A 13,909-nucleotide genomic window follows, 5' to 3' on the forward strand; every position below is an offset into this window, starting at 1 on the left:
GGCAAGCAAGGTGCAGGTACAGGTGAGTGAGGCACAGGCCGGGTACTTACTGCGACCCCCTGCACACAGTCCATTTCTCGGTTCCAATTTACACTCTCACTTCACACAGATGCTGCTGGAGGATTTCTCGTGTTGTCTTTTCAGATTTTGCTGCACATTAAGTGTCTAATTTCCTGATTGGAACTTGACCCACTCCGAATCAGCTGGTTAGAGAGTGGGACTGTCGACTTGGCAGATTGCTGTCCGAGAGCTAAGCTGGAGAAATGAGAAGCAAGTCACACACCTGTGAAATGCAAGAAGCAGATTTAACTGTGATTCTAAGAAACTGAATCAAAGTAACTGGAGAACGTTGCCTCCTCCAGATCTGATGATACTGTCCGAGAGGAATCATTCCAGATCACTTTCAATTTCGTTGACGTTTGAAGTCCAATTGATTGGAATAACAACTGGAAGGTCTTTAACTGGAAGATCTTTCCACAATTTGAAAGCAACCATTAACTGTACACGAGGAAGGGCAGCACGGTGGCGCAGTGGTTAGCACTGCTGCCTCACAGCGTCGAGGTCCCAGGTTCGATCCCGACTCTGGGTCACTGTCCGTGTGGAGTTTGCACATTCTCCCCGTGTCTGTGTGGGTCTCACCCCCACAACCCAAAGATGTGCAGGGTAGGTGGATTGGCCGCACTAAATTGCCCCTTAATTGGAAAAACTGAATTGGGTAATCAAAATTTTTTTTTAAACTGTACACTAGGTGCTTGAAAAATTGTATCATTTGTTGCTTATTTTAAGAGCAGAATTCACAATAATTAATACACTGAGAGGAAGGAATGATTTCATCACTGCAGTGGAGGGTTGCAACAAGAATATAAAGTAATAAAACATTTAAATTATTGGAATAAAGATCAATAAAAATGGGTGGCTTTGACTGCCTTTAAGTCTGTCATTGAGAGTGATGTCAGGCAAGGGTGGGATAGTATGCCATTCTGTGTTGGGGTGTGAGCGTCGCTGGCTAGGGAAACACTCGCTGCCAATTCCTAATGACCTTCAGAGGGTGGTGGTGAGCTGCCTTCTTGAATCGCTGCAGTCAACATGGTGTATGTACACCCACTGTGCTGTTAGGGAGGGAGTTCCAGGATGTTGCCCCAGCGACAGTGAAGGAACAGTGATATATTTCCCAGTCACGGCGGTGAGTGACTCGGAGGAGAACCTCCAGATGGTGGGGTTCCCAGATATCTGCTGCTCTTGTCCTTCTAGATGGTAGTGGTCGTGTATTTGGAAGGTGCTGTCTAAGGAACCTTGGTGAGTTACTGCTGTGCATCTTGTAGATGGTACACACGGCTGCCACTTTTCGTCGGTGGTGGAGGGTTTGAATGTTTATGGAAGGGGTGCCAATAAAATGGGCTGTTTGCACTGGATGGTGTCGAGCTTCTTGAGTGTTGGAGCTGCGCTCACCCAGGCAAGTGGAGAGTATTCCATCACACTCCTGACTTGTGCCTTGTAGATGATGGACAGGCTTTAGGGAGTCGAGATGTGAGTTATTCACCAGTTTCCTGGCCTCTGACCTGCTCTGGTAGCCACAGTATTAATATGGGTAGTCCAGTTCAGTTTTGGATCAATGGTAACCCCCAAGATGTTGATTGTGGGGGATTCAGTGATGGTAATGTCATTGAATGTCAAGGGGCGGTGGTTAGATCCTCTCTTGTAGGAGATGGTCATTGCCTGGCACTTGTGTGGCACGAATGCAACTTGTCACTTGTCAGCCCCGAGCCTGGATATTGTCCACTTGCTGCATTTGGACAGGGACTGCTTCATTATCTGAGGAGTTGTGAATGGTGCTGAACATTGTGCAGTCATCCGCAAACATCTCCACTTCTGACCTATTGATGGAAGGGAGGTCATTGATGAAGCAGCTGAAGATGGTTGGGCCCAGGACAGTTGCTTGGAGTTGCTGTTTATCCACCAAATCATTTACATAAAAACAAAATATTGCAGATGCTGCGAATCTGAAATCAAAATAGAAAATGCTGGAAAAACTCAGCACATCTGGCAGCATCTGTGGAGAGAGAAACAGTCTTTCTGATTTTTATTTTATAAGTTAGTTAAAGCTGAGAGTTTATTGTGGGGAGTGAGAGCAACTGGATGGTCCACATGGCGTTTCCTTCCTCTTCCTAAGGTAACAGTTCTTGTGTTTAAAGGAGATGGACATTCAGGTCCCTATGAACTATTATTCATTAAATCTCCTGTTATTAGTTGGTTTCAATCGAACACGAGCTTCCTGTTTTGTGAGGGTCTGTATTTGGATTACATCTGCTGTAATTTCAAAGGTTTACTTCCTTTGTTTTCACGGCTTGGGGACTGACCACTGTCCGTGATTGGGCGCCTGATTATGGTGGAATGTAGACAGCAGTTTAAAGGTTTTTTTCCAGTTGATGCTTTAAAGAAGATTTTAGTTACTTTGCAAATTCTTTTTGTTGTTTTGGAGTAAGGAGTAACACCCCCGTTCGTGAATTGATCAATGTCCAATGTTTCTCAATAGATTATCCCGTCTGTCACCTTCCCTTTCATCCTGAAAGATCTGAGTGCTTCACATAATTTAGCCATAGTAGGCGGCCATTTAGTGAACAGTAAATACCCAATGAAGGCAATGAGATACAGGCCTGTTGCCCTGGTGTTTCCCTTCAAACCCTGGCACCGTCGTCAACAAGATAGGGTCTTGATTTAACATCTTAACAGAAGGAAAACTCTTCAAGCAATAGGATAAAGAACAAAGAACAATACAGCACAGGGTCAGGCCCTTCGGCCCTCCCAGCCTGTACCGGTCATGGTACGACCTTTAGCCAAAACCCGAAAGAATAAAGAACACTTTGCTCGCGAAGTGCTAGTGAGGGTCACACCCACCACTCTGACCTAGAAGCAAATGTATCAAATTAATCCAACTGATCTTTAAATGAAAAGACCAGCTTGACTCCACCTTGTTCATGTGCACGAGGACCACGCTCTGATTTGTCATTTCTTTTCCAGGCCAACACCTCCGAGAAGAATTGGCCATTTTACCTGCAGCACGGAGGCCACCGCTTTCCTGAGGAACATTTGAAGAAAGTTGTTGCAGAAATAGACGAGATGTGTAATGTTCTCCGTGGGGAAGGAGTCACTGTTAGACACCCAGACCTCATTGACTGGTCTGCATATTATAAAACACCAGACTTTGCATCGACAGGTAAATAAAAGTTCTGATTTCCGTGGAACATTTTCTGTAATAATGAGTGATTAATCCAAATAAAAACATATATTTGGTCAATATGGACAGTGGCCCGACTGGAACAGACGATGCATTTTCTATTTTATTTAGGTCATCTGATCATTGGCTCTGGGTAAAGCCCCGCCTTTCTTCTAAATTAGCCCCTCCTTTCCTGAAGATCCTGCCTCTTTCTCTGGAGAGAACCAATCGCAATTTTCTCCCACCACTGGGCTGTTTCTCAGTGAGCACCACTTGACCAAGAGATGGAATCTCTGGAGTTTACCCTGTTCAAACCTGGTGTCCACACAGGGTAATGAGGAGGGAGCAGGAACTATGGCTGAAGTTCTCTTTTAGCCCAGACATGTGTTTTGTCCTTTCTAGTTTTAAGATGACCAGGACGTCAAATGGAATTAGGTGTGATGTGTTTGAATCAGATCTTAGAGGTACAACACTGGTCAGGAAAAACAAGAACCCATTCATCACTCCCAACCTGTTCCAGCATTCAATCAGAGCATGGCAGATCTCTACCTCAACCTGATTTACCTTCCATATCCTTAATGTTGCTGCAAATGTGCAGAGCGTTGGTGAGAGCACACTTGGTTCGCAGTCTCCTTACTGAAAGAGAGATCTACTTGCAGTGGAAGCAGTTCAGGGAATGTTCACTGGGCTGATTGCTGAGATGAAGGTGTTTTCGAAGGAAAGATTGAGCAGGTTGGCCCTATATTCATTGGAGTTGAGAAGAATGAGAGATGATCTTATTGAACATTTTGAGGGGTTTTGACAGGGTAGATTCTGAGGGACCAGGGCCCAGGAACGTTGGAGGGGAGGGGGGTTGCCTGGCCGGGCTGAAGCAAATCTTTCCCATGCCTTTGATTGATTGCTTCATGGCCTGAGCAACTCCATCATTTCCTGAATGGTGGGACAGGGCGAGGAGATTGGAGGAAAGGTACCTGTCAGTGAAATACAGTTTCAATGATACAATTGGTGATCTGTTCCAATTCCTAAATCCTAAAACATTCACGCACCAGTCTGCATACCTCCCTAATGCTCCCATCCTTCAAAGATCTATGTGTTCACACACCTTTTTTTGGTATTTTCAGTTTTGTCTTTTTTAATCACAAGGAGACAATAGTCTGAATTTATATCGCTGCCATCTTACATATCAATGTTCCTCTATACCCTTTCTAAAATGTTGTTACACTATTACAATCTATTTGATTCTATACACATCGCATGGATTTCTACAAGTGTATGCTCATCTTTTTAGTTGTTTAAAAGAGCTATTTGCCACCCCGTCACATCATTTTCTTGACAGAATTGTATCAGTTTCTCTCCCCTTTCACTTTCTCAATCCGAGGCCATATCGACTGGTGTTCAATCCCGATGTTCCTTCACTGATTTTCCCATTTAGTCGCTCATTAGTATTATATATATAATCCTTATTAGTGTCACAAGTAGGCTTACATTAACACTGCAATGAAGTTACTGTGAATAGCCCCTAGTCGCCACACTCCGGCCCCTGTTCAGGGACACAGAGGGAGAATTCAGAATGTCCAATTCACCCTAACAAACATGTCTCACCACCACACCAGTGGATTTGATCGTAACACTTCAAAATGTCACCATAAAATTGTTGTCTTTATTGTGGCTCTGCTGTAACTACGGCAATCAGTCAGGTTGCTTTCCTTTCTTTTGATATCTATGTTCTAATGCTCAGAGTCGCCAGGTATCGAATGATACCATCACAAGGTTCAACCGGATACCGATCAAAGAGCCAAACACCAATTAGTTAGTTCAAGGTCAAGGGTACTTTATTTACACACAATTAGTCAGGCAACATAAACACTACTAGTTAACTACACCTATCGACTAAGACAACCTGTACTTAACTTCAGGCACCCGGCTTAGGTCAGAGAAACAGTGGCCGCTGTTCGATTCTGGATCTATCGAGTCTGGAGAAGTAACTGCTGCTCAGCTGGGCTCATCCGTCTGGTAGCGAGCGTTGAACATGGACTTGCTTCTGGTGGTGCTGCGATTGGAGATGGTCGTAGCCAGGGCGCCGGGTCTAAGAGAGGACGAACGCACGGCGGACTCTCTTCTTATGCTTGGGGGTTTTCACGCTCTTTTGGGCGGCCCTTCAGTTTGGACCCCACTAATTGGATGATCCCTGATCACTATGTTTGATTTCTAACCAATAAATGGGCGGGTGCCTGTATGGCTGGGCGTGTCCCAAGCGGTCACTGACCCTGTTGTTTACGCTTCCCTAGTACAGGGAGTGGCGCCAAAATGTCTGGGACTGTACCGGTCGCTCAAGTACCAGTCCTTTGTCTGGCGGAGATGGGCCATCAAATGCTAATTGGTCGGAGTTTCGATACCGCCTGGATTCCTCACTCGCAAATATACATTTCAGGCTCTGAGCCTGCCTGAGTCTTGCTTTGCCCCTTTTACCCGCTCAGCTTTGCGAGTTTCTCTGTCCCTAGTTGTAAGTGGCCATCCCAGATGGCTACACTCCGTCCTCTTGATCACACAAAAGGTTGCTGCATAAGATAAAGATGCATGGCATTAAGGGGACAGTAGTAGCATGGATAGAGGATTGGTTAATTAATAGAAAGCAAAGAGTGGGGATTAATGGGTGTTTCTCTGGTTGGCAATCAGTAGCTAGTGGTGTCCCTCAGGGATCAGTGTTGGGCCCACAACTGTTCACAATTTACATAGATGATTTGGAGTTGGGGACCAAGGGCAATGTGTCCAAGTTTGCAGATGACACTAAGAAGTGGTAAAGCAAAAAGTGCAGAGGATACTGGAAGTCTGCAGAGGGATTTGGACAGGCTAAGTGAATGGGCTAGGGTCTGGCAGATGGAATACAATGTTGACAAATGTGAGGTTATCCATTTTGGTAGGAATAACAGCAAAAGGGATTATTATTTAAATTATAAAATATTAAAACATGCTGCTGTGCAGAGAGACCTGGGTGTGCTAGTGCATGAGTCGCAAAAAGTTGCTTTACAGGTGCAACAGGTGATTAAGAAGGCAAATGGAATTTTGTCCTTCATTGCTAGAGGGATGGAGTTTAAGACTAGGGAGGTTCTGCTGCAATTGTATAAGGTGTTAGTGAGGCCACACCTGAAGTATTGTGTTCAGTTTTGGTCTCCTTACTTGAGAAAGGACGTACTGGCACTGGAGGGTGTGCAGAGGAGATTCACTAGGTTAATCCCAGAGCTGAAGGGGTTGGATTACGAGGAGAGGTTGAGTAGACTGGGACTGTACTCGTTGGAATTTAGAAGGATGAGGGGGGATCTTATAGAAACATATAAGATTATGAAGGGAATAGATAGGATAGATGCGGCAGGTTGTTTCCACTGGCGGGTGAAAGCAGAACTAGGGGGCATAGCCTCAAAATAAGGGGAAGTAGATTTAGGACTGAGTTTAGGAGGAACTTCTTCACCCAAAGGGTTGTGAATCTATGGAATTCCTTGCCCAGTGAAGCAGTTGAGGCTCCTTCATTAAATGTTTTTAAGATAAAGATATATAGTTTTTTGAAGAATAAAGGGATTAAGGGTTATGGTGTTCGGGCCGGAAAGTGGAGCTGAGTCCACAAAAGATCAGCCATGATCTCATTGAATGGTGGAGCAGGCTCGAGGGGCCAGATGGCCGACTCCTGCTCCTAGTTCTTATGTTCTTATGTTCTTAAGTGCCGTTACTCCACTGCCTGAGTGACCTTCCAAGAGCGGTAAGAATTTGGGAATATATGGGCTCCAACAAACTTGTTTCTTTAACTGCCATGTGGCGTCAGAAGAGTAGTCATTACTGTATCAAGAAATTATTTGTGAGGCCGGCACACAAAACCGTACAAGAGAGACCGGACAACATTTAAAAACAAACTATAGGTAAAAGCGGGCAGGTTCCATCAGAGTATAGGACACCGTAAATCTCAATCGGTTCCTGTCTCTCATCATCTGGACACCTCAAAGTTCCATTCTGAAAAGGGTCTCAAAGGGGTTACCATGGTGAGGGTCAGACTCGTAGTCATCACCATCTCCCGGGTGCCAAACTCGTGCATGAAGTTTTCGTGCCAATGCGGCGTGTGTCAATGTGGGGTCCATTAGAAATGGAATTTCGTCATTCCGTGTCAGGCGACACGAATTATCGCGGTCCGTAGGGCGGTCGGGGCAAAGGAGATGTCGCTATCGTTGGGTGGTGGGTCAGGTTCCGGTGAGGGCAAACAAATCATCTCTAAGGGGCTGAACATATCATGGTTGGTGTCTTTGGGGCTGTAGTGACTGGGGCCTGGTCTGTGTGTCCATTGTTTGGGTCTCTCAGGGGCGTCCGTTGTACTGTCGCTGTCGCTAGCAGCCGAATCGAGAGTTAGGGTAAAATTTGATCCTGGGGGTGGGGTCAAGGTCGTGTCTGTGGACCTGCTGCTGCTGCTGGGGGAGGGCGGGGTTGGGTTGTCAGTGGCCGGGTCTCCATTGTCTGCCATTGCCAATGAGAGATGTTGCGAGTGGCTGCACTGCGTTTTATAAACCTTAAGCTGATTTACATGGAACCATCCTGACTTTCCATTTGGATATGTGATTTTATAAACTGAGGGGCTTACTTTGTCCGAGATTGAATAGGGTCCTGCAAATTTAGGGGAGAGGAATGAGCTGGGGTTGTATAAGGCGATCATGACTTGCTGTCCGACTGTATACCCTGTCGGGTGTGCTGTCTTATCAAAGCAGGCCTTACTCTGCTTTCGTTTAGCGCTGTTCGTTTCGAACAGCTGCAGCGAGCTGTGCTGCTTTAATATTCCCTACCATGTGCTGGTTTGATTTCTCATGGGTCAGGGTGGTGATTGCGGAGCTGGCCAAATCAAGTCCAAATAAATACTCGGTACCCTTCATGGGTTGTCCGGTCATGAGGGCATGGGGGGTGTAACCTGTCGAACTCGACACCGTGTTTCTAATAAACATCAGTGCGAATGGGAGCACATTTTTCTAAGTGTGGCCTTTAGTGTCCGATTCATGCGTTCCACAATGCCGCTGTACTGCGAGTGATAGGCAATGTGGAACTTTTGCTTTATCCCCCAAATTGTCCTGACATTTTTCATGACCCTGCCTGTGAAGTGCGAACCTTGGTCCAAGTCAATATCACGGGGGAGTCCCCATCTGGTGAAAATTTGCTCGGTTAGGATCTTTGCCATGGCCTTGGCTGTATTTGCTCTCGAGGGGAAAGCTTTGACCCATTACGTAAATGTGTCGATTACAACCAACACCTATTTGTATCCATTTCTGCAGGGGGGGGAGGGGACCACTATAATCTAATTGCAGGTTTGTGCACGGGCCATTTACAGGGTGGGTGTGTCGTAGTTGGGCTTTTTCGCATATCTGTCCGGGTTGTTCTGTGCACAAATCAAGCAATTCTCAACGTAATGGGATACATCAGATTTTAAATCAGGCCACCAGCAGAGAGGTCTGAGGTGGGCAAGGGTGAATTCTATCCCTTGGTGTCCATGTCTGTCATGGAATTTACAAATGATCTCATTCCTGTCCTGGGTAGGGACTTGAAGTTTAAAAACTCACCCCTGTTCTTAGAATTCCCCCTATACCAAAAAGGGTCGACATTCTAAATGGTGAACAGGGATTCTCACTCCCTGACTCCGATACAGGGTTCAGTGGGTGCTATTCAGATCAAACTATATTTTCAAGTTATCCCCCGGTATAACCCATACCTTCACAGAAGATTTCATCTACTTACCACTTAGTAGCATCGATCCTAGGTCCCGCGTTGCTAAGTAAGTAGACTTTGTAATAACAACTGTTTCAGGTTAAAACTTTTAAGTTATTTTATTATTATATTTTTTTTCTTTTAAAAGATGCAATCACTGTCTTTACAGAAAAGTAAAAAGGTCTTGCTTCTGGATTCTCCTGGTTAATTGAAGAGACCTTCAGGTCCACCCTGATAATCACTCTTCTTTAGCTTTTGGTCTTCCTCAGATGTATTCGCTGTTCTGCTCGGTTGCTATGCTCTAATGTTCCCATGTACCGAGCTGTGAGAGCTGGCTCTGCGCTGACCCTGAGCTGACCCTGCCTCCTCTTTAAATTCTGGTCTTCCTTAGATGTATTAGTTGTTTTAGCTCGGCTGCTTTGCTCTGTCCCTTTCCCATGACCGAGCTGTGAGAGCTGACTCTGAGCTGACACTGTTTGCGTCTCTTGTTCCTTCTGTGCTGCTCTGCCTAACGTCCCCTTTCTCCGGGTTTATATATCTTTCTAACAGTTATTAAGTTTTTATGACTTTATTGTAAAGTAACTTTTATTTCACTTGGATTGTAAAAAGTACCTTTAATCTAAATTTTTCTAATACGACTTAAGTATTCATTTTGAGCATGACCTCAGCTGATAGATCTCTGATTACATTGTATCCTTTGTGATGTTCAAAAATGCTTTGAATTCAAAATAGTGTGACTTTTGATTCCTGTCATTTCTATAGTTTTATTATCAAATTGTGTCCCCCAGCTCATAATTTTGACTTAGATTTGGGTCTAATTTGTGTTCTCGTAGACACGTTGTCTCCAGCTTCCCATATTCACCTGGTGTCAGCAGAATTTCACATCTATACATTTGTCACCTAATTCAACTGAAAACCTCATCCATTCTTTGCCAGCTGCTTACTTAACTTCAATGAAGGTGTGAAATATTGCTTTTAGCTTTATACTAAAGATTCAATTGGTGGTGAGTTAAAAAGACTTGACTCACATTTAAACATGTGTCACCCCATTCAGCTGAAAATCTTATCCATTCTTTTCCATCTGCTTACCTAACTTCAAAAGGAGATGCAAAACATTGCTTTTAGCTGTATACTAAAATTCACTCGATTGTGACTTGAAAGACCTGCTTGTTTTGTTTGCTAAGCCTACTTGACAAAGGCTATCTGCATTTCACAGCCCTCTCCTGCAGCTGCTGTTAACCCTTCGTGGGATTTTTCCCTACATTCTCTCATGCACTCTTAGATCAGGTATTGCCAGACTTCCATGTTTCAAAAGACATATCTTGCCATATTTTCAATTACACCCCGTCTTGTCATTTGAAATATAACTCTCTTTTGGTCAATTATCCCCCCATCTAATTGTACTGACTAACATATAACCCCGATCTTTGTCATTTGTATGTATGTGTTGTGATTTTAAATTGTGCACCAAAGTCAATTCGTAAATGTATCCATACCACAGGCCAGTGTCAATAAGAGTCTTTTTTTGTTCTTTCCTCAAGTCCAATTACCGTGAACCATAGTTGTAGCTGCTCAGGAAGGTAACCCAAAGGCTATATCCGTGTGTTCCACTACCTCCAAAGTATTTTACTTCCTTGGGGTAGCAGCTCCGTAGAAGCTTCCTCATGTCCCTTAGAAACAGCACACAACTCAGTCCATCAGTAACCAAAAAGGTCTTTTGTCCATCACTGGCTGTCTAGTGTCCCATTTTTCCGTCATCCAAATTGCTTTCCGTTTCTCATTCGAATGGTAAATTATGATATCATGTACTATCCATTGATTCCCTTGCTTCATTAATTTAAAAGGGTCAATCGATCCTGCTTCTATTCCTGACTTCCTCACATTAATATCTAACATTGTCCTGAACCATGTATGTCTGCCAGCCCCTGGTTTACATGAGATAATAACTTTCTGCTAAGTTTCCTTCAAATCCCTTTCATCCGTTATCATTTCCCTTACCACATGAAGTGTATATTTTCCATTATAACATTTGGAACATAATAAGCCAACAGTATTCGCAAAACCACATCGAACTATCACTTTTCCTTTTTTCCAAATAAATTCTCCCTATTGTTAAATACACAGTAAAAATTAAGTCTTACCTTAACACAGTACTCATTACCTAACAGCAGCCGAAATGACAAAACCAGTCTGAATGTCTCCAGAATCAAAATAGATCGAGGTCTCAGAACAAGAAATAAAAAATTAAAAAATGGAAAATGAGAGTCTAGAACATGCCACAAAGTGGAAAAGAAAAACAGACGAGGGGTGGGTGGCAGCGGAGATCAGAACAATAATGATAGAAAGAGGAAAGAAAAGGAACACACCCGAGTATGATGAAATTGTAAAGAAAATAAAGATTGTGTAGGCAGGTGGAGGAGAAATGGAATAGTGAAACGTGCGAGGAAATATTGAAGCTGGAAAGAAATTACAAAATCAACTGAAAGTGAATGAGTTGAATCTATTGATTGGGAATCTATTGATTGGGAATCTATTGATTGGGAATGAACACATCTGGATGAGGGAGTGTGAAGTGAGGGAGTGGCTGGTTTAGCTCAGTGGGCTAGACAGCTGGCTTATAATGCAGAACAAGGCCAGCAGCGCGGGTTCAAATCTGAATTCTCCATCAGCGTACCCGAACAGGTACCAGAATGTGGCGACTAGGGGCTTTTCACAGTAACTTCATTGCACTGTTAATGTAAGCCTACTTGTGACAATAAAGATTATTTACATTTAATGCTGAGCTCTGCAAACTAAATGAAATGGTTGTAATTTAATTGACATCTGGTGGAAATAAAGACCTCAATTAGAGTTTGCAGGTAAAAAGTATAGTTAAGAATAGAAACATAGAAGATAGGGCCAATAGGAGGCCATTCGGCCCCTCGAGCCTGCTCCACCATTCATTATGATCATGGCTGATCATCAAGTTCGATACCCTGATCCTGCCTTCCCCCCACATCCCTCGATCCCTTTAGCCCCAAGAGCTGTATCTAATTCCTTCTTGAAGTGACACAACATTTTGACCTCAACTACTTTCTGTGGGAGTGAATTCCACAGATTCACCGCTCTCTGGGTGAAGAAATTCCTCCTCACCTCAGTCCTAAAAGGTTTAGCCCTTATCCTCAAACTACGACCCCTAGTTCTGGGCTCCCCCACCATCAGGAACATTCTTTCTGAATCTGTCCTGTTTAATCCTGTTAGAATTTTGTAAGTTTCTATGAGATCCCCCCTCACTCTTCTAAACTCCAATGAATATAATCCTAACCGACTTAGTCTCTCCTCATATGACAGTCTCGCCATCCCAGGAATCAGCCTGGTAAACCCTCGCTGCTCTCCCTCGACAGCAAGAACATCCTTCCTCAGGTAAAACACCCAAAACTGCCCACAATACTCCAGGTGTGGCCTCATCAATGCCCGATACAATTGCAGTAAAACATCCCTATTCCTGTACTCAAATCCTCGCACTATGAAGGCCAACATATCATTTGCCTTCTTTCCTGCCGGCTGTACCTGCGCGCTTACTTTCAGTGCCTGATGCACGAGGACACCAAGGTCTCGCTGAGTATCCGCCTCTCTCAATTTACACCCATTCAAATAATAATCTGCTGTCCTATTTTTGCTACCGAAGCGGATAACCTCACATTTATCCACATTATACTGCATCTGCCATGTGTGTGCCCACTCACTCAGCCTGTCCAAATCCCGCTGAAGCATCTCTGCATCCTCCTCACAGCTCACCCTCCTAACAGCTCACCCTCCCACCTAACTTTGTATCATCTGCAAACTTGGTGATAATACACTTAGTTCCCTCGTCTAAATCATGAATATATAATGTGAGCAGTTGGGGTCCTGGCACAGATCCCTGCGGTACCCCACTGGTCACTGCCTGCCAATCAGAAAACAACCCATTTATTCCAACATTTTGCTTCCTGTCTGCGAACCAGTTTTTATCCATCTCAAGACGCTATCATTAATCCCATGCGCTTTAACTTTACATAGTAATCTGCTATGTGAGCTCTTGTCAAAAGCCTTCTGAAAGTCTAAATAAACCACATCCACCGGTTCTCTCTCGTCAACCCTACTAGTTACATCTTCAAATAATTCGAGTAGATTTGTTAAGCATGATTTTCCTTTTGTAAATCCATGCTGACTTTGCCTGATTATATCACTGCTTTCCAAATGCTGTGCTATGAATTCCTTAAGGCCGAATGGCCTTACTTCCACTCCTATGTCTTATGGTCTTAATAATGGACTCCAGCAACTTCCCTACTACCAATGTTAGGCTCACTGGTCTATAGTTCCGTTTTCTCTCTACCTCCCTTTTTGAATAGCAGGGTCACATTCGCTACTCTCCAATCTGTAGGAACCATTCCAGAGTCCAAAGAATTTTGGAAAATGACCACCAATTCTACTATTTCTAGGGCCACTTCCTTAAGTACTGTGGGATGAAGATTATCCGGCCCTGCAATTTATCCGCCTTCAATCCCAACAGTTACTCCAAAACCATTTCTCTACTAATGCTAATTTCCTTCAGCTCCTCACTGAACCTTGTGATTCTCAGAACCTCTGGTACATGATTCATGTCTTCCTTTGTGAAGACTGAAGCAAAGTATGAATTTAGTTCCTCAGCCATTTCTTTGTTCCCTGTTATGAATTTCCCCGTTTCTGACTGTAAGGGACCTACATTCGTTTTTATCAATCTTTTTCTCTTTACATACAATCTGCAAGATAACTTCATATATTGGAATTCAGTCAGTGTATCCTGCAAAATAAATGCAGGAGGAGGGTGTGAAAGTGCCAATGTATCATGGGCTGGATCCTCTAGTCACCCAGCTCCAGAACGCGAGATTCTATCTTCCCTCTTACCAATGGGATTTCATAGAACATAGAAAAATACAGCACAGAACAGGCCCTTCGGCCCACGATGTT

General features: G+C 43.9%; 1 protein-coding gene across 1 annotated transcript in view; it reads left to right on the forward strand.

The window, feature by feature from the left end:
• LOC140387343 (glycine amidinotransferase, mitochondrial-like) overlaps positions 1 to 13,909 on the forward strand; it is a 94,954-nt gene that overhangs the window by 49,501 nt on the left and 31,544 nt on the right. The window contains exon 3 of the mRNA XM_072470289.1: positions 3,019 to 3,214. Coding sequence (XP_072326390.1) covers positions 3,019 to 3,214 — 196 coding nt within the window. The remainder of the gene's footprint in view (positions 1 to 3,018; positions 3,215 to 13,909) is intronic.

This window comes from Scyliorhinus torazame, chromosome 12 (assembly GCF_047496885.1).
Source record: "Scyliorhinus torazame isolate Kashiwa2021f chromosome 12, sScyTor2.1, whole genome shotgun sequence".
NCBI classification, from domain to species: Eukaryota; Metazoa; Chordata; class Chondrichthyes; order Carcharhiniformes; family Scyliorhinidae; genus Scyliorhinus; species Scyliorhinus torazame.